The 20,763-nt window shown below is 34.4% G+C and overlaps 1 protein-coding gene across 1 annotated transcript; it reads right to left on the bottom strand.

Moving 5' to 3' along the window:
- Positions 1-3,744: 3,744 nt before the first annotated feature.
- LOC123670369 lies at positions 3,745-20,555 on the bottom strand. Its single transcript, XM_045603866.1, has 13 exons — positions 20,516-20,555; positions 20,184-20,322; positions 19,177-19,324; positions 17,732-17,836; positions 17,293-17,427; positions 16,066-16,246; positions 14,431-14,623; positions 13,532-13,783; positions 11,157-11,321; positions 10,078-10,244; positions 5,800-5,967; positions 5,007-5,198; positions 3,745-4,027 (listed from the first exon to the last, which is right to left on the bottom strand). Exons 1-13 carry the CDS (start codon positions 20,553-20,555, stop codon positions 3,936-3,938), a joined length of 1,977 nt encoding a protein of 658 aa, XP_045459822.1. The 3' UTR covers positions 3,745-3,935.
- Positions 20,556-20,763: the final 208 nt, after the last annotated feature.

Here is a 20,763-nt window from a genome sequence, read left to right as displayed (position 1 = left end):
CACAATTATGTTTCGCCAGTCCGTGGACGCGCAACGCTTGTAGTGTAGGTATTTGTAAATTTTGTTAATTTTGATTGAGAAATTACTCAAAATGAATTATTTCAGAACTTCGTCTTTTTTTAAATGAAATTCGATACAATTTCTAAATAACATAAAGCTTCTGTCGACGACATCGCAATACAGAATGAGTAAGCTTCACGTGTGTCACCGACGTCGAGCCGAGTAAGATCGTGATATTAAAAACAGCGTACTTTAAGTTCGCACGTCTATCACACCTTTAGAATCCTCAACATACCGAAATGTCTATCAATAATTGTGTTTGCAGGCAAACGAAGAAAAACCAATTTCAATTATATCGACAAGTAATACAACGTACTTAGGTAGACGAAAAAATAGTCAAGTAAATACGCATTATCAAAGATTACTCCAAAAGTTGTAATCAGATCTCGATGAAATTTAAATGTGACCACATGATAAACATCGACTTTCGATTAAATTAAAAATCATCAAAATCGGTACACCCAGTAAAAAATTATGCAGATTTTCGAGAGTTTCCCTCGATTTCTCTAGAATCCCATCAACAGATCTGGTTTCCTTATCATGGTACCAAACTAGGGATATCTCCTTTCAAACAAAATCGGTTCATAAACGACGGAGTTATCCCCGAACATACATAATACGGTCGAATTGAGTAACCTCCTCCTTTTTTGAAATCGGTTAAAAACAAAACTTGTCTTTTTGATTTCATGTTTAAACAGCGTTATTCCTATAAGTCTGTTATCCAATTATTTTTTAAAATAATTTTTAATATCTATTATTGTTCATAAATAAACATTTTAAACTATTAATTCAAGCCGTAATTCATTTAGAAATGCCGAACGTATATAACGTAAAGTATTTATCTAAAACTTCTGGTGGTGTTATATAAGTACAATTTCGTTTGAAATAAAAATATTAATTGTTTACATTTTAGTTAATATTATAATGTTATAACATTATAACACATGAATATCAAAATATAATTCTACTTTCAAGTGGCAAATTTAGAATAAATTTATTTTAATCGAACATCAATAACACTAAATGCTGGTATCATTGGTTGCTGAAAAAAATTATCTAGCTCATAAGTAGCTGATAGTTTATGAACAGGAAGTAAAGAAATCTAAATTTCATAGGTTTATAGTGAAAACATAAATTTTTTCAAATATATGTTATATTCCTCAAGTCTAAGTAAAATATTCCGAGTTCAGATTGACGATTGATTGATCCTGCACATTTGCTTCTGGAATTTTAAGTCGAAAATTTCAAATATTATTTGAAAATTACATGATATGAGATTTTCGTCATTACATATTATGTAAGAGGATTCCAAATAATTTTGAAAAAAGGACGTAACGCATTAGCAGCTGAAAACAAACCAATGTAATCAATTTATAAAAGAAATAGTGTAAAAGTTGTTTTTTTTTTGTGGTCTTTTTAAATCTTAACTATCAGTAATTAGGAATGCAATATGTTAAATACGTATGAAATCACTGATAATTGATTAAGACAATGGGTTGATTTCTAAATTTGGAATTGATTGTTGTAAAAAATATTATATTTACAAATGCCATTCATACCTACCAACCTACTTTATTTAAAAAAAAAAAAAACTTTCGGATACATTCTATTTAATTTTAAATCAAAAGTACGTGAAATTTTAGGAAATTTATTACTTAATGGTTATTTTCATAGGCAAAACTTCAACGATTCATAATACGATTGTATCCTTTTATATAGAAATGTTTAATGACAGTTTATTCAGTATTAAGGTTAAAACCGGCCTGGCGAACATCGTACCGCCTTAATTTTATTTTATTTTTGTGAAATTAATAATCATTTATATCAAAATAAAATAAACCCGATCTTTAAAGTAGTATCAAACTGCACAGGTCTGCATGTTTAATTAAAATCGGTTATGTAGTTTAGGAAGTCCATCGCGGATAAACATCGTGACGCGTAATTTATATAAAGCAACTAGCAACACCCGTGCAAATAATTCGCACTAAATAAGTAAAAAAAATTACCGACCGCCATTCATGCGCCTTCAAAATGTGATAGCGTCCTTAATAATTTTTAGATAAAATATTTTGGCTGCTTCCGATGTTGGAGTCTCTAACATACTTTGAAAAATTCCTACGGAATTTTTTAAATTAAATTTTAGTATTATATTCTTTCTCTTTTCTCTGTTTCGAAACCGTTTCAGACTGTTATATCCCACTGCTGGGCGGGCATAGGCCTCTTACCCCATGTAGAAGTAGGATCAGAGTTTAATCCACCACACTGCTCCAATGCGGGTTGGCGTATATACCCTACTATGAGTAACGATCGCTATCAGGTGTACATGATAACAACCGGGACCAACGGCTTAACGTACTCTCCGAGGCACGGTGGAGAGACCCACAAGGACTGCACGAACACCCAGACCACGACAAACATCTGTATGGCCAATACAAATATTTGTCATGTGCGGGGATCGATCCCGCAACAGCCACAACCCAGTGCTGTGACCGTTGCGCCAACGCAACGTCATCGTCGTTTCGAAATCATTCCACCAAAAAATGTTGGAAAATAATGGTTGATATATTATTTTTAGATTTAGTACCATTTTATACTAAACATCAATACAAATGTTTGCGTCGATGAAGCTGCTGCAATACGATTTAAATAACGAAAACCCCCTAAGACGGCAAGCGACCACACTTGAATATGTAATTCCATGTAAAGAACTTTTTTAGAAATCTTCCAAAATATAATTTTAATATTTATTTATAAATTGCGTCTATATGTAATTGGTTCCTAACTTAAGTTTAAATGAAAATGTACTTTGAAGTATTGACGAAATTAATTAACGTCTTGGACTATATTATGATTTTGATCGTAGTTTTTTTTTAATTATAATATAATTTAAAAACAAATTACGTGTAATATTTTTGACAAAGTCGTTAAAATGAGTATTTACTAATTGCTAGTTTATGTTTATAGTTAACTTAGATGGCTACTATAAGTATCATATTTTGTATAAACTTTGGTGTAGGCTTGACACTTATCGAAACTTTATGTAAATAAAAAGTTGGCATTTCCAAAAAATAACTATTTGTATTAATTTACAACATTTGCATTTAAACAAAAACAGTAAAAATCTAAACAATAATTAAAATATATGCACTTTTATAGAAAAATGATTTACGCAGAGTTAGTTTTATTATGTTATTTTATATTTTTGTTCTTTAATTAGTAGATATCTCGAAATTACTTTATATATCGAAGTGTTATGAATATTTGCAATTTGTTAAAAATTGCGTTTCCTGTCTGTTTTGATACGAATAAGGCATATATTCTAAGCATCTGACTAATGTAAAATAAAGGATAAATTAAAATAAAAGTTTTATTTTGATTTTGAAGTTAATAGATCTTGTCATCTTGTGATAAATTTTGTTATAATGAGTAATTCATTAAAGGCGTTTGTATTTTATATATAAACTATTACATTTACTTTAATGCTTTAAATGTATCTATAACGTGATTATGTTAAAGTAGAATATTTAGTACAACAGTATAGAATTATATAAATATATATCACGCTGGTTTTTTTGTCACTGTACTACTTTATTTTGATAATAACCTGCTACTGTTATTTTTATAATATGTAATATTCAACCTTATCATTGAATATAAATAAAAAAATATCATGTAAAAGATGTATTTATTAAAAATTATTCTTAATTTTATTTAAAATGCAGATAGGCGTTAAAATATTTAAGCTTAAATATAAAACTGATCAAATCAGGCTCATTAGTAAAGAAATAGTTATATCACAAATATGCACTTGTCGGAAAACTTACATAACACAGAGACAATATTAAAAAAATCAACAATAATTTATTTAAAATGACTTAATAACGGAATTGTCCCTTCCGCGAGCGCTCCTCGTGATAGACTCGCATCGGTGAGTAGTTGCCATTGGAACCTCCATTTGCATTCAGCCCTGTTAAATGTAAAATATACTTTAAAAAACTGAAAAAAATACTTGAACTAGTCTATATATCTTAAAACAAAAACCTATACAACTTGTGTTGCTATAGTGTAGAATGTGTCATGCAAAACGCAAGTGTGCAATAAAAAAGTTTTCTCGTACGATTTTATACAAGTACCTTCACATACCTTTACCATTAAGTTGTCCCTCCACTGTGCTAGCTTTATATAAATGATAACAACTTAATTATTGTTTTCATATGACATGACTTAATATTGTCTAATTAATTTAGATAGATTTAATAAAGTATTGGAAATAATATAAATAAAATAAATTTTGTACGCGACAAAAACTACACTATGAAGTTAATTTTGTGTACAAAATTGTGGTTTATTATGCTATCTACAAATAATTTCAGATATATGCTAAACTTTTATCGAAAATTAAATGTATGTGTTATTTTATCTAAAATTCTTCATAGTTTTTGAGAAATGTTAGTTTCAATACTTTGCTACGTTCATCAATTAGTGTGAACAATAAAAACAGGCAGTTTCGATTATTTACTTAGGAATCATTTTATCAAAGTTTATCGAATGTGACTCTTTCGACATTTTACGTTGTACACACACACACGTATATATATATATATATATATATATATATATATATATATATATATATATATATATATATATATATAATAAGTAATTTCGACCCTAGTTTTTTTGAATAAGTTTATTGTTTTTATTATTTTATTAAATTGCTTCAGTTTTTCGCAACTGTATAAAAATGTCGTCAGTACACGTGCGGAACCGTCATTGCAACTTGTTCCGACTGTCAACCCTCGCCTTCGGCTGCGCCTCGACTCGGGTAGACATTTGTCGGAACTCTTTGCAATGACAGCCTTTCCACACTTGTAATGAAATATAGTATCTCCCTCGAGTTACAACATTATCTCGCCGCTATGGCACGCTCTCGTCAGGCGAGTCACCTCGCAGCAGCTGGCGCGGCGGCGGCGCGGCGGGCGCGGCGCAGCGCGGCGCCAGCAGCAGGTGGTAGAGCGCGAGGTACGCGGCGGCCGCCAGCAGCGCCGCCACGCCCAGGCCGCGGTACACGGCGCGCAGCGACTGCAGCGGCTGCTCCAGCGACACGAACCCGCTTATTATGGCGCCGAGGCAGCGGCCTGGCGACGACATACCCTCCGATTAGTATGACGCAGTGTCACTTCAAGTTTTGACGTTAACACCGAAACAACTGACACTGACCTTGCGTTGTAATAATAAAGAGATATATTATTATTTTATGAGTTTTAAGTTTAGAGAGTTAATAGAGTTTTAAATACTCGCTATCAAATGCCTCAGATAAAGCACAGAATACACCAATACCATTCTGAAATTTCTCCGTCAAGCGTCGTATATTTGAGAATATATTTGACATATGCCACTCCCGCATTTTTTTTGTAGAGTGATCTCAAATAAAACAACATTGTTCGTAAAAAGTGCCATTAATTATCATTAAAATAAAAAAGCTGTTAGATCCAAAAATCTTATGTATTGCATTATGTAAAAAAGTTTTGAGCCAGTCCAAAAGGATGGGCTGAAATACTGAAAAAAACGCGAAATTTTCTTTCTCTAAATCAAAAAATACATAATCCAAGGTAAATTGAAATATTTATACGTACCTAACAAAGAATATAAAATTTAACTTTGCTCATAAATTTAGTCTGCCTAAAAGAGGAAAACATTGCCTACTATGAAACTCAAAAAATTACTATCGATACTCACCGATACAGAAATGTGCAATCACTGGTAGAGCTTGTCCAGTCGTCGTGAACTTCTTAGGTACGAGATGTCTGAAGTACAGCATGGCCGTCACCCACACCAAACTCAAAGTGAACACTTCCAGTAGCTCGCACACTATCACCCATGAGTATGATTCGCTGTAAGCTAAACCTGTAAAGACATATATTTAGTAAAGTAATAACTGCTAAAATATCCAAATACGATAATGAGTTTTTCCACACGTCTTCCTAATTGAGGTTAAGAGCCATTTAACAAAAATTGGTAACAATCCCCGGATTTGAAACATTTTGACGTCGTTAATCTCAGTATTGGATGCAATAATAAACTTTCTATTATTGAAATTTAACCTTTTGACCGCCGTAGTCACCTATACTTGACAAGGGCTCGCGAGTCCTGTGCGCCAGCGACGTGTATAGGTGACAAAAAACCCGGACCACAAAAATATTAAATAAAATTATTAAAAAAATATTTCTAGTATTTTAATTCAACATTTATGAAAATAGAATATCCCCGCAACATTTGAGTATAAAAACAAGTCTTTTAGAGCTACACGTACTGAGAAACATTGAAATAAAAACATGCATTTTTATTCCACGTAAATGATATGTCCAGAACGCCGAAGTCGTCTATAGTTGACCGCTAGGGATGTGACGCAAGAGGTATAAATAAATAATAAATAAATAAATATTTACAACATACACACACGGTCATCTGTTCCTAAAGTAAGCAACTTAATGCTTGTGTTATATATTCTTTATTGCACTTTAAAAAAATCATAATTACAAGTCATTTTTGCAATTAGCTATTCAAAATTCAACTCAAACGTGTTATATTTTCTATAAATAATTTAATATTTGAATAAAACAAAAGGTAAAAAACATAAAACTATCATCAGCTAACACATAAATAGCAAATGAATAAAAAATCAAATCAACTAAAATCAATCAAATCGCCATAATAAACCTGATATCTCAAATCTGGCGCATCTCTAGCGCGTAGTCATTAATCCGTTCTCTACACGCCGTTGTCAAGTATAGACGACACGCTGATGACGTCATAAGCGAATAGCGAGAAAACTAGTGAAGTGCAAGACGAGCGATACCTTAGAACATCGTCGCATTTTGGAAGGCGTCGATGATTTTAATAATATACAATAAAAAAAAATATTTTTTTCATTTTGTTTATCTAAGGTTAAGATCGAAATTACGATTTTCTTTCTCATTCTCAAAATCATCTGGCAGCATCAATATCATCTGTAACCCCCACTCTCATAAAAGCTTTTTTTCTAAGACCCATGTCGTGTCGTGTGTCGTGAAATATTTGATTTGAAATATTGCTACTTACTCAGTACTGTTTTAGTACTATTTGCTACCTAAGCAAAAAAATATTTAACGCATGTAAATATTTCTTTTAAACTAAGGCTGGCATCGACCGCACCGATTATATTAATTTGCTTCATCGAATCAACTACTGAGTTGCAGAACAGTGGAACACGGGGCACTATGGAACAGTATCGATAAAAATTTTAATTCTAAACTAATCCGTGTGGTAACGCTTCGATCAATTACAGCGCGTAGGGACTCTTGAAAATCCGTAATAACTTTTTACTGGTTGTACCGATTTTGATAATTTTTAATTTTATCGAAAGCTAATGTTTATCATGTGGTCACATATAAATTTCATTGAGATATGATATCTACTTTTTGAGTAATCTTTGATAACGCGTTTTGACTACGCGTACTTGACTATTTTTTCGTCGATCTACGTTGTATTCGAGCAAACACAATTATTCTTGTTCAATTCATTGAGATTTCTTTTCAAAGTACTTTCTTTTTAGTAAAAAAGTTTAAAGAATAGGTAAGTGATATTTTTTTTTCATTAATTTTAATCATTTGAGACAATTGTGTGGAAAGTTCAAAAAATAACCTAAGTTTTTATAAAACCCGTTTAAAACGTTGGCCTTATGGGGCACTATGGAACGGGGCACAATGGAATACTGTTCTAATGAACCTTAAATAATAAACTATTATCTAATAAGATAATAATTGTGTTTGCAGGCAAACGAAAAAAACTACCTTCAATTATATCGACAAGTAATACAACGTAGGTAGACGAAAAAATAGTCAAGTAAATACGCATTATCAAAGATCAATCAAAAAGTTGTAATCGGGTTTGGATGAAATTTAAATGTGACTACATGATAAACATCGGCTTTCGATTAAATTAAAAATCATCAAAATCGGTGCACCCAGTAAAAGTTATGCAGATTTTCGAGATCTCATTATAAAATCCTGGTTTCCGTAGCATGGTACTATACCGGGGTTATCTCCTTTCCAACAAAAAAAGAATTATCAAAATCGTTTCATAAACGACAAAGTTATCCCCGAACATAAATAAAAAAAATATAAAATATATATCGAATCGGTCGAATTGAGTAACCTCCTCGTTTTTTGAAGTCGGGTAAAAAATTACAAATTTGAATTAGGTTAATTTTTTTCTAAATTACTTTTCATGTATATATCGATTCGATTCGAAATCGATATATAGCATGCGGCTTCCTTGCGTGCGACACAGCACGTCTCTAAAGAAAGTTTCATAACCGTAGGTCAGCTACGCCGTAGTCGTCCAGTCGTGACAATGACGTCATGGCGATAGAAAAGAGTGTTGTGCTTTACTACGATTATTTTTGTAATGTTTGTTTTTTATTTATGTTGTTGTAAGTATATATAACGAGTGCAAGATAACACAAGAAAAATATTAAAAAATAAACCTTCCTAGATTATATAAGTAATCATTTATTGCATAAAAACCAACAAAAACAAGTCACTGTGTGGTACTCGATAACGACTCTTGGCAGCACTATTTTTTTCGTAGGTATTTTTGTTTATTTTATGCCTTGGCGTACAGGGCACGGGAATGGTTTTGAGGCGTGGCGGTCAAAAGGTTAATAGAGCAACCGTTGTTGTATTAAAATAATGAGAAACAATTTTGATTTATATTATGTGTATAAAATTATTAACCTTTTCATCAGCCTCCTCCCTGGGTAAACGGTCGCAATGTATACTTTGAAGTCCTACTTTTCAATAAATAACCTTTACGTTGAAACCATTTTAAAAAAATATCGTAATATGTGGAATATATTTTTGTTGAATACTAGAACAGATTTTTATTCCATTTGTATCTCTATAAATCGATAAAAAAAATGTAAAGTTACGAATATTTTCACATTAAGTACAATTTTAAAAGCGATATTTTTCTTAGAAAACTAAGAAATTTAAACGAACTATCTTCATCAAAGTAAACTTACATCATTAGGAATACTAAAAAAATAATTAAAATATGTAATTATTTTTAATAAATTTTGTATTAAATAATAAAAAGATAAGTATATATTTCCACGCATCAAGCCCAGTAAATTAGTCGAGCGCCAGCGCTCTAAGGTCCACGCAAAATTCTGCGCAGCCGTCTCTTTCGCTCACACGCGCCAAGCGCCTGTTGTTATAATGTGATAAACCGCATTTGATACTTTCATAAAAATAAAAATATATTACGAAAATGACTGTAAAATAATATAATGATAATTTCTGTAAATAAATGTGTAATTTAATTTTTTTTTTTCACATTATCAATACAAATAGGCATTTCAATCTCTTTATCTTGGTATTTGTTAATTAATATGTTTGTCGGTGTCATTGAGTTTATAAAAAAATTAAAACCGGCAAAATTTGATGGTCTACTTTCATCCAAAACTATGCAACTCACATTCACACACAGATTTTCTGGGGCATAATAAAATGCTATTTTATTCATATCGTAAATATTAGATTCATTCGTAAAATCAAAATACTAAATCAATTTAAAAAAAATTGTTTCATAAATTTTTTTTTATTTTAATTTTATTGACTGTTGTCATGTTATTGTTATTGTTATTGTTATCACATACTTGAAATTTTTAACAAATTATGTAAAAAACATTTTATACCATAGTTATTAATTTTTATTACACATTAGAAAATAATCAAGATGGTCTTTTGGTTGTCAGACTATACTAAGTGGCACAAAGATCGCGCGGCTCGTACGACTCGCGCGATGCGACCAAATTTACCTAAACTTGCATAGCGAAAAATTGTGAAATGGCTCTTAATTTGATACCTCAAACTTCTAAAAATAATACTTCTTTTTCCACAAAGGAGATCACTAGCATGTTTTAGTGACCTCAGTGGAGGTCGAATGTGAGTGAGCGGGAGCGTGTGTGAGTACCGGTGTATCGCAGGCAGTAGAAAGTGAAGGCGGAGATGAAGACGTTGGAGTGGCCCACGTAGTCCACGAGCGCCTCGGCCCACCACAGCGCGGGCACGGCCGGCAGCGCGCCCGCCGTGCGCGCCAGCCCCGCCTCCAGCGCCGTGCCGTTCAACGCTACCAGCGTCCTGTATTCAGATATCTATCTTTTGACTTGCTTGCTCTCACACACTCGGACACGTACATATATACGTGTACCTTTTGAAATATAGGACAGGTGCAACGGTCACGATTCACAATTCAGCGTAGAACATCCCCCTACTGGGCATAGGCTTATTTTTCCATGTAGGAGGAGTATTGGAGCTTAAAGCACCACGCTGTTTCACTGCAGGTAGGCGAAAATATTCCCTACTATGATTACGATCGCTATCAGGTATCACTATCGGCTTGACGTACTCTCCGAGGCACGGTGGTGAGACCCTCAAGAACAGACATCAAAACGGGAAATAAATACTTGTACAAATACAAATCCATTCCGAGCGGGAATCGAACCCGCAAACTGTCAGTCCTTTAGGAGAATATACGCACCACTACATCAGAGAGTTTGTGGTTGTAGATGCGAAAAAAGAAAGTATATAAAATACAGAACCAGCGCGTTGCGCGCATTCCCACCATGGTATATCGGTTTTTAAGCTATAAAAATAGAAGTCATAGTTGAGACATCAGACAGGTTTACCCCTGGGCGTATTTACCCTAGGGCTAAAAGGGCCATTGCCCAGAGCGACACTCTGTAAGGGGTGGCGCAAGCTGAGCACGAGGGTTGGCTCAGGCCCGAGTGCGCATACGGCCGTTTTTCCGAAAACTCACATCCCTAATACATACGATGCTATTTGCTTTTTCTTTTTTATAATTTTAAAATACGTCACCGGTCTTACCATTGATTTTAAAGTATGTACTGATTCTGTTTAATGGATTTTTTATCTCCGGCTTGTACCCACCAGTACCAATACAATAACTTCTAAAAGTCTTTCCTTGTGGATAGGCAATGGGTAGAACCTGATCAACCAGCCATGCCATACCCCCCCCCCCCGAGCGCTCACCAGGGCAGGTAGACGTCGACGCCGGCCCACAGCGCGCCCAGCAGCGCCGCGACGGCGAACACGGCGGCCGTCTCCGCGCCGTAGCGCCGCACCGCGCTCATGGGCAGCGCCAGCACGCCCGTCGACGTGTGCCACCACCACTCCGGCGTCGACAGCGGCATATGCCTGGGGGCACACTTCACCCTTAACCGCTGTAGCTATTGAAGCAGACGAGCTTCGGGTCCACACTTCTCTCATGTCATGTCTTGTTTTTTTACGTAACTATTTGACCACCCCGAACCCCCCTCCACCCCTTTAGTGATATGTGGTGAGGTTTTATAAAAGTCTGCGAAGACCAATGAATACAAAAAAAAAACTGACTGGCGCGGTAAAGCTATTGCATAGCATTTTTTATCAACTTATGCAATTAGAATTATTTATTTATTTTTTATTTACGCAGTATTTTTTTTCTTTGATATTAATTCAAGTTACACTTTTTGAGCGTGGTGACCGACAAGAAATCAATTTTTTTTCTTTAATTGAATAAATGAGAAGTTAATATCGTTTAAAATATTTTTATTATCTTACAATACATGGACCAGCTCATCTCGATCCGTGCGAGCTTCGTACAGTCGTACCATATACACGTTAAGCGAACGCTCGGCCGAGCTACATGGTAGGCGGAGTAGGGGGTGTAAGGTTTTATTTTCGTTACGGAATTTCTTAATTCGGTCACCGCGCTCAAAGCCCGCGATAAACAAAACACAAAAAAAATAATTTTTAACAAAAAAAAACCGACTTCAAAAAGGAAACTAAAAAGTGAAAATAAATTTACTTAGTACAAAGTAATTCGTATTTTGATTTAGTTAAACAGAAATGATTAAATAAATATTTTATAATTTTGAAGTCGGTGCCAAGTAAAACAATAACTACTCTAGTATCTACTCGTAAGTTGTATTCAGTTTTCTTTCATAATTTGTTTCATTGACTATTAGGTTGAATACTGTTATTATTCTGTTATTGTTTTGACATATCTAATAATATTTTTTGTACTTGTTTGTTTGTGTGTGTGTTGTTTGTATTTGTTATTGTAGCCAGGTTGTTGTAGTATTTACTTGGCACCAACTTCAAAATTATAAAATATTTATTTAATCATTTCTGTTTAACTAAATCAAAATACGAATTATTTTCTACTAAGTAAATTTATTTTTCACTTTTTAGTTTCCTTTTTGAAGTCGGTTTTTTTTGTTAAAAATTATTTTATTTTACAATTTTTAGTGATGGGTAGACCTAACAAGGATGATTTTTCTCTTATGTCGGGGGTTCGGAAACATACACAATACACAAGCACAAACACCCAGATCATGACAAACATCTATATGGCCAATACAAATGTCTGACGTGCGCGGGGATTGAACCCACTAACGCCAGCGCAACAGCCGATGCTGTGACCGCTGCGCTGACGCGTCGACATACTATGAGTAAAGTTCGCTATCAGGTGTACGTAATAACAACCGGGACTGACAGCCTAGCGTGTTCTCTGAGGCTAGGTTGGGAGAACCACAAGGATTAACAACTAGACCGAAAATAAATATTTGTATAAACATAAATATCCACTCCGAGCGGGAATAGAACCCGCGACCGTCGGTTTTTGGGCGCCGCCGACACGGCACATGCACCATTATATCAAAGCGGTCGTCAAACAGCAAAAGGTAACTGCTGTAAATTGTTGAGAAATTCCCTCGAGTGTTTATGGCCTCATCATCAAACCTGGTCCTGCGACATAGATGATCACACAGCAGGTAATTGCTATAAGTCGTTGAAGAGTTCCCTCGACTAACTTTTGTCTCCATCATCAGACTGTAATGGCACTTATAACTCATATAAGTGCAAAGTTCACATCAATAAAAACGAATTAAGTTCAAAAAGCAGGTAATTGCTATAAATTGTTGAAGAGTTCCCTCGACTATCTTTCTTCTCCATCATCAGATCGACTCCAGACCTTTATTAAATAGTAGTGCTTTATAGTACTTAATGAAAACATGATTAAATTTACTAGTCACCCTTACGATTTTTGAAAGTTTCCGTCGATTTCTCTGGGATCCCATCATCAGATCCTGGTTTCCTTATCATGGTACCAAACTATGAATATCTCCTTTCCAACAAAAAAAGAATTATCCAAATCGGTTCATAAACGATGAAGTTATCTCCGAACATACATAAAAAATATATATATATATACGGTCGAATTGAGTAACAATATTTTTTTTTAATTTCACGCGGAAGAAGTCTCGCTCACAGCTAGTATTATATATTCATTATACCCAGACTTGGGGTGGGTCAAACCTACAACCTCCGGAGCAACGGACTGGACAATAAGTATAAACTACACTCACGTGTCCAGCAGTAATATGAGCGCTCCGATCAACATGAAGACTGCGTGTAACAGGAATGGCACCAAGTAGGGGTTGTCTGGCATCTGCGTGGCAGCCAGGCCAGCCAGGGGGGGAAAGATTGCCAGGCCGATGGTACCGAATGCCAGTTGTCTGCCAACGTCCCCTCGACCCAGTGACGTCTCTCTAGTAGCTATGACACACGCGGCTCCGAGTAGTGCCAGAGCTGCGGTTGGCCAGATATCCGCTAATATCCTAATGTTGGCAGGCAAAAAATTATGATATATAATTAAAAAGATGTAAAAAAAATTAATTGATATACCTAGTATTTATTTTGAAGTAGGGATATACAGATATATAAAGTGTAGGCCAAGTTATAAGAATCTATCAGATTTCATAGACTCTCATAACCCTGTATGAGAATTTGGTCTGCATTTGTCCATGTTTTATGAGATTTTTTCCCTGGGGAAAATGACGTGTTTACTATCTTTCTAATTTATTTTGGTTTAATTTAAAACGTTTTTGTTTTTTTTTAAATATATATTGAAGTAAAACTTCTTTACGCACGCTTGACTGAGGAGTAAGCTGATGAATGCGTGACGAGGGCGTTACGAAAAGTGTGATCGAGCAAGGCGAATGGAGCATGAGACAGAGGTGCAAGCACTCATTTTCTTTTTCTTATAGCCAGTTTCGTTTCGTATATTTCAGACACAGCGCAGGCCTATTGTGCAGAAGTTTTACTTCGATTGTGTGGTATAAAGCACACTTGTTTTTATTTTATTAATATCATATAATTTAATAGCATATCACTTACTTAAATAACCTTTTTTTTCGATTTCCATTTCTCAATTTTTCACCTATCAATAAATTATAAGTGATGATTAAAATACATTAGTCAATACCTGGTCACGAAGTAGCTCCAGAAGGTATAAGCAGGGTCTCCGATCACGAGCCTGCACTCAGCATCAACCAGTACTCCATCTGGCTCATCGTAAGGGTCTAAGACCTGGCATCTCACCGCTGGACGACAATCCTCGTCTTCTGTTTTCAACTCAGCCAGGCGCTCAGGGGGAACTGGGCACTTGGAGGGACCACCTGGTTGGTATAAACAATTCTATAACCTATTCTTAGTATGGGGTCATCCGCTCCGAGGAGAGCCAGTATGTCAAGCTGGTCAGAGTTCGTATCGTTTGACAATACAGATTATTTATTGGATTTTAGAAGAATTCTATATGAAACGTAGTTGTTTAAACGTTATTGTATAAATGAGCTATTTTTAGTAGAATTTTTGTAAAATGTGCGTAATAGTGCGAAATGCAAATAATTATGTGTTAAATAATTATGTGTAATTATAAGTTATGACGACACATACATATACAGTTTAACTTTATTTCATGCAAGTCGTGACAAACATATAAATCTAATATATAAAATTCTCGTGTCACATTTTTCGTTGCCATACTCCTCCGAAACGGCTTTGACCGATTTTGATGAAATTTTTTGTGCTTATCCGGTATCTATGAGAATCGGCCAACATCTATTTTTCATCCCCCTAAATGATAGGGTAGTCCACCCCTAAATTTTTATTTTTTATTTTTTAGACAAAATTTTTAATTTCTATTTTTTTATGATACAACATTAAAAAATACATACAACCCTAAATTTTCAACCCTCTACCATCAACCCCTATTTTTAATAGCGTTTAGCGGCAAGACAACGATTGCCGGGTCAGCTAGTCTAATATATAATATTCTCGTGTCGCGGTGTTTGTAGTTAAGCTCCTCCGAAACGGCTTGACCGATTCTCATGAAATTTTGTGTGCATATTGGGTAGGTCTGAGAATCGAACAACATCTATTTTTCATACCCCAAAGTTATAATGGGGGGATTAAGGGGGTTAATAACATGTATGGCAAAACAACGTTTGCGGGGTCAGCTAGTAATACATATATTTTATTGAGGTTGAGCACAGCAGGAAATATTCTGCTTAAAAGCTAGAGCAGCCCGACCTCAATCTTACAGATGATTGCAGCTAAATAATACTACTCTCAAGCAGCGCTGTATTCCTGTGGTGAGTAAGGTGGCCAGAACTGGAGAGGTAGGGGATAGGGTCGCCAACGCGTTTGCGATTCTTCTGATGTTGCACACGGCTATAAACTACGGTAAGCGCTTACCATCAGGTGAGCCGTAAGTTTGTTTGCCGACCTTGTTATCTATTTATGTATGTATGTATGTATGTATATGTTTAATTATTTGAATATTTATAATAAATTTGTTGTAACTTGTACACCTATGCTGACGCTAGACCATTTCCTTTGCCCTAAGGTTGCCTGGAAGAGATCGCTTTTTAGCGATAAGGCCACCCTTTGTACCTAATGAATATATTGTCAATATTTTTTTTTCTTTCTTTGATATGTATTATTTCTGTTTTTGGTGTACAATAAAGTGTATTATTATTATAAAAATTAAAAAATCTAGACTCGGGCGCGCACGCCGCGTCGGGCGGTTACGCAAAAGTCAAGCCGAATAAATGCTCACCGGTTTTGTAAGTGCACCAGTCGTCGGTGTCGTTGCCGCGCGGCGCCACCAGCGCCAGCGGGACGCGCATGCGCGCCGCGTGCTGCATGTACACCAGGCACCGGCCGCCGTAGCACAGGTGCGGCGGCCTGATGTCGAACTCCTCGTCGTTGTCCTCGTCCGTCACCAGCGGCAGCGGGGGCTGGGGCAACGTTTACCAGGTTCACGTCTACTGATGCCGGTTATTTTAATTTTACATATAATAATAATAATAATAAATAGTTTTTATTTGCTCAAATTATGTAGTTTACATTATCAAGAAACCCTGCGACCCGTGCTAGCTTAAAAAAGCTGTGTTACAGCCACAGTGTCTTCCCCAAAAATTAGTTTATTGTTACATAATCAGAATTTGCGTTCAGATAGCGAATACATAAATAATACTAGTCTGTATACAAAGATGACAACACAAATAATAAACCAAGGATTATAAATACAAAATTTGGAAAAAAACAAAAAAAGGTTGACAATTATTAAAGTTTGGAAATATTTACCATCAAAACAAGTTTTTTAATAATAAATTTTTTTTTCTTCTTAATATTAACGAATATTTTATTAAGTATAAGCGAAGTGAGAGTAAGTATATATTTCACTGGAGGTATAATCGACGAAATGTTTTTGATGGACACACAAAACATAGAAACCTTATCAACAGACCCAAAAGATGGCGTTCGAAAATGGATAAATCTAAATATCATCGACAAACTTTTTCTATCTCCTATCTATACTAATAAATGGAGAGCCGTTTTTTTTTTGGTTCGGTTATACTGCGAAAACTACTGAACCGCTCGGAATAATAATTATACCATAAGATGCAGCGTGTTTCGGAGAAGGAAAATAAAGATTTTTTTTTAACCCTTAATTGTGTTTTTGGTTGCCTTATCACCGAAAAAATCTACTTTTGAGTAAAAAAAGTTAAGCGAATTATAATGATGAAATTGCATATTTCAAAACATACCTACTCCAAGACAGTTGCAGTAGTACCTGCAGAGAGACATCTTGAACGAATATCGCACAACGATTCGGGCTAATATCGTACATTGAGTGAACGAGAATAGCTTAAAAATGTATAAATCAATGAAAACATATCTAGCCATATCCTCTTATGCTTTTATATCGTCACTGTTTTAAGCAGTACTGTTGTTTAAAAAATAGTTGTTTAAATAGCTAATTAAGGGCCAGGTGACTTACGGTGGCATTCGCAACACTGTTGTACATGGGGCTTAGCGTAGTGGTAGTGGTAGTTGTGGTGAAGGGGCGCCTCACCCACGTCATGTTGTCATCCGCGCAGCCATATTCACACGCGCTTACCGCCAGCACGCCAGACTGGAGGGGAGCGGATACATAACCATTGACGATGGTTTACTAAACTAATACAGATGTATGTGACTATAAATACAACATGTAGGTGTGCAATATAACAAATTAAAAAAATATTTATCTTTTATTGTATAAAACTGGAAAGAATGAAAAATTTTCTATTTCAATATAACAAAATAAAGTTATCATATGACATACATATAATCTATAAGTAGGTACCTATATTACAGTCTTGCTTACGGATCCCTACCTCAATCAATTATTCAATTAAACAAATTTAATTAGAAATATTTACAACGGGTTTTTATACCTTTTCGCCCTCCCACTTATTACATCGCATGCCTTCGGTACAAACTTCTTGCATAACATAGGCGCCATCCGCGTCACACATGAACAGTACTTGCGGCCGTCGAGCCTGATGATAAAATCAAACACTATTAGATACATTTGACAAATTATATTCGTTATTAATATTTCTATCTATCTTTTTAATTATTTATATACCTAGTTAATATAAAAAGAGAAAAAGATATAGAATTTGTAGAAATAAACGTGATTATAGATAAATGTGTGAAGTGTTTATTTATATGTCATTATAAGCACTTGATCGACCAAGCTGTTCGCAGGCGAAAATGTAAAAAATGAGTTTTCCGGTGTTGAGACATAAGTCGATTTATTTTGTTGATATTAATTATTACTTATTTGTAATATAAAAGCTTTGGCAGCAGCTAAATTACGACCAAATCTTTCCTCGAAAAAAAAAGTAGAAGAATTATTGCCCAGTAAACTATTGTACTTTGTACAAATTTCATCAAAATCTTTAGCCATTTCAACAAATTTTGCTAAACTTACAAAGATGATATTAATGGAATAGTCTACTTAACGTTAATTATTTACATAGTTTCGTTATAAATATTTTAATTAAATGAAAATTTGGCACAAAAATCCTACTACAATATCCTGTCTTGTGTCGGGGTCCGGTATCACCCACAGCAAAAGCACAAACACGAAACCAAATGTGTTAGTGGCAGCGTTTGTACTTTGCATTGTGTTGGAATGTAATATAATGTTATCGAAATATATAATAAAACACTTTTCCATTGAGCGAAAATAGAAGAATTCTGATATAAATTATTCATGCGAGCCTTAGTCGTGTAGCAATAACAATTTTTATATTATGTACTAAATGGATTATAGAATTAATGTTATTACTAATTTAAACAAATTACAATCGTATAAAGCAAGGTTATGCTTTAATTAGCTAATTGTTACAACGACGAAAAACACACCCTAAATTAGGTATGTAGGTATTCTACGAAACTTATTAAGTATCACCTTGAAACTCAAATATAACACGACTGACATATTCATTACTTTATTATTAGATAATGGAAAAACTGTTACAAGTAGACAAACGATAACTACTTATCAACAGTTGAACCAAACACTGAGATCCTTATAAAGGTATCTTTTAAAATCATTTAATTTAGTAATAATAAAGACCCCTTGTAAAATAACGATTTAAATGTTCTTTTGAACTCCACTATAATTAGGAATTTTTTTCATTTCGATTTTGTCTTTGTATATATGTAAATGTTTGGTTAATTTATGTGAAGAAAAAATGAAATAAACCAACACGTGTTAAACATATCACAATTGTTACAACTGTAAAAACTTCATATATTATTAAAATATAATACTTGGTGCAGCATGTTGTTATAAGTCAGTTTTCTCATTGAACACATGTGTCCTTACCTCATGTCGTTCGGTATAAGGCACGGCTAGTAGCAGAGTGTAGAACAACGCACTCAGAATAAGGCACAACGCGGTGACCACACGTAGCAATTTTCCGGAACCGCTGGGACCAATACCTCCGCCTGTAGATCCTCGACCGACTGATAATCTGTTAAATTATATTATTATGACACGATATGATGCTGTAGAAGTATTTATAATCTATTCGCATTAATAAATCGCCCTTTTACCAATTAGATCAAAGTAAATTGATTGCAGGTTCATATTGACCAGTTTAATTAAGTCTTTCAAGCATGCATTCTAATTTACTTAGGCTAGACTAAGCGACAGTGTTGAGTCACTATTTTCTTAATACGAATATAGTTCCTAATGTACAAGTAATTGAAACAAAATGTGTTGTCGTGTATTATATCTAATCTAACATGTTTAAAAATAATTACTTTAAAGCAATTACTTTTACTTTACGAAGACGTAACTCAAATATTTGTGTAAAGTAAATGAAAATAGTTTTAATCGTATATGACATAGAAATATTTATATGATATAATGTTCGACTCTTAACTGAGAGCTACTCTGCCAAGGTACGTCTGCATAACCGTCTAATATTATTTTTCTTTGTCCTAAAAAACGTTGATAAAATGAAATATTAAAAATGTTTTTCATTGTAAATAAGGCGGAACGAGTCTATCAAAGCAGCTCGTCTATTTTAACAAATTACGAAAATTAATTTTATTATATGAGTAGCCGAATAAAATTAATTTTTCGTTATTGACCTTTGCGTTATATGATAGTGTAAAATGCAAGCTATGTATTAGCTTCACATATTTTATATAAAATTTGATTCAGAAATAAGACTACAGAAGAGGATTTCATATAAACATCAAAAAAATTATTTGTAAATATGAAGTTTGCCGGGTCAGTTAGTACTCTATGATTATTATGTTTCGTTTGCCGGAACCGTAACTACTTTATAATTATGAGGTTTCACTTTATTATTAAATACTTACTTGTCAATCAAAGGTCCAAGTATTGCCGGGCCTAGTAACGCGACGCAGGGCGCAACGGCCGATATCAGGCGCGCCTCTCCATGGTCCAAGCCCACTGAGAGAATGTGCAACGGAAGGAAGGGGTATATGCACCCTATGCCTAATTAACAAGAAATATAATTCAAAATTAACAAATATATAACTTAGTCGTTTTTAGGTTAGGTACTTTAAATTTAATAAAATTTCAATATATTCGCAAATTCGCGTTAATTGTGTGCCAACCCACAGTAGAGCAGTGGAGCTTTAAGCCTCTCAGTAGGTTGTTACAGCCTGAATAGTGTCGTGATATTCACAAATAGATTGACTTGTTGCGATGTTGTTGACAGTAACCATGTTTTCCTCTGCTTCTTGAATGGGGATTATTTCGTACATGTATCATAATTATATTGAAAATGTTCTATAGCATATCACTTGGCTGATGCCTAATATACAGGAATTAAGTTCCAAAGGCAACTGCGTGTATGTTAAATGTTTAATAGGAAAAAAAAGCAAACATAATTATTATATCGACAAAGCATTAAATATAATTAAGTTCATAAAA

This window comes from Melitaea cinxia, chromosome 4 (assembly GCF_905220565.1).
Source record: "Melitaea cinxia chromosome 4, ilMelCinx1.1, whole genome shotgun sequence".
NCBI classification, from domain to species: Eukaryota; Metazoa; Arthropoda; class Insecta; order Lepidoptera; family Nymphalidae; genus Melitaea; species Melitaea cinxia.
The sequence above is the reverse complement of the archived record's forward strand: the minus strand, read 5'-3'. Positions and strand labels throughout refer to the sequence as shown.

Excerpts from the sequence above, each read along its gene's own strand:
- LOC123670369 (XM_045603866.1), bottom strand. The coding sequence starts at position 20,555 with ATGGTTACTGTCAACAACATCGCAACAAGTCAATCTATTT. Across the intron at positions 20,323-20,515 it reads CGCAACAAGTCAATCTATTT|GCATAGGGTGCATATACCCC; the intron begins GTGAATATCACG and ends CTTGTTAATTAG. Across the intron at positions 5,199-5,799 it reads GATTGCACATTTCTGTATCG|GCCGCTGCCTCGGCGCCATA; the intron begins GTGAGTATCGAT and ends TGTCGTCGCCAG.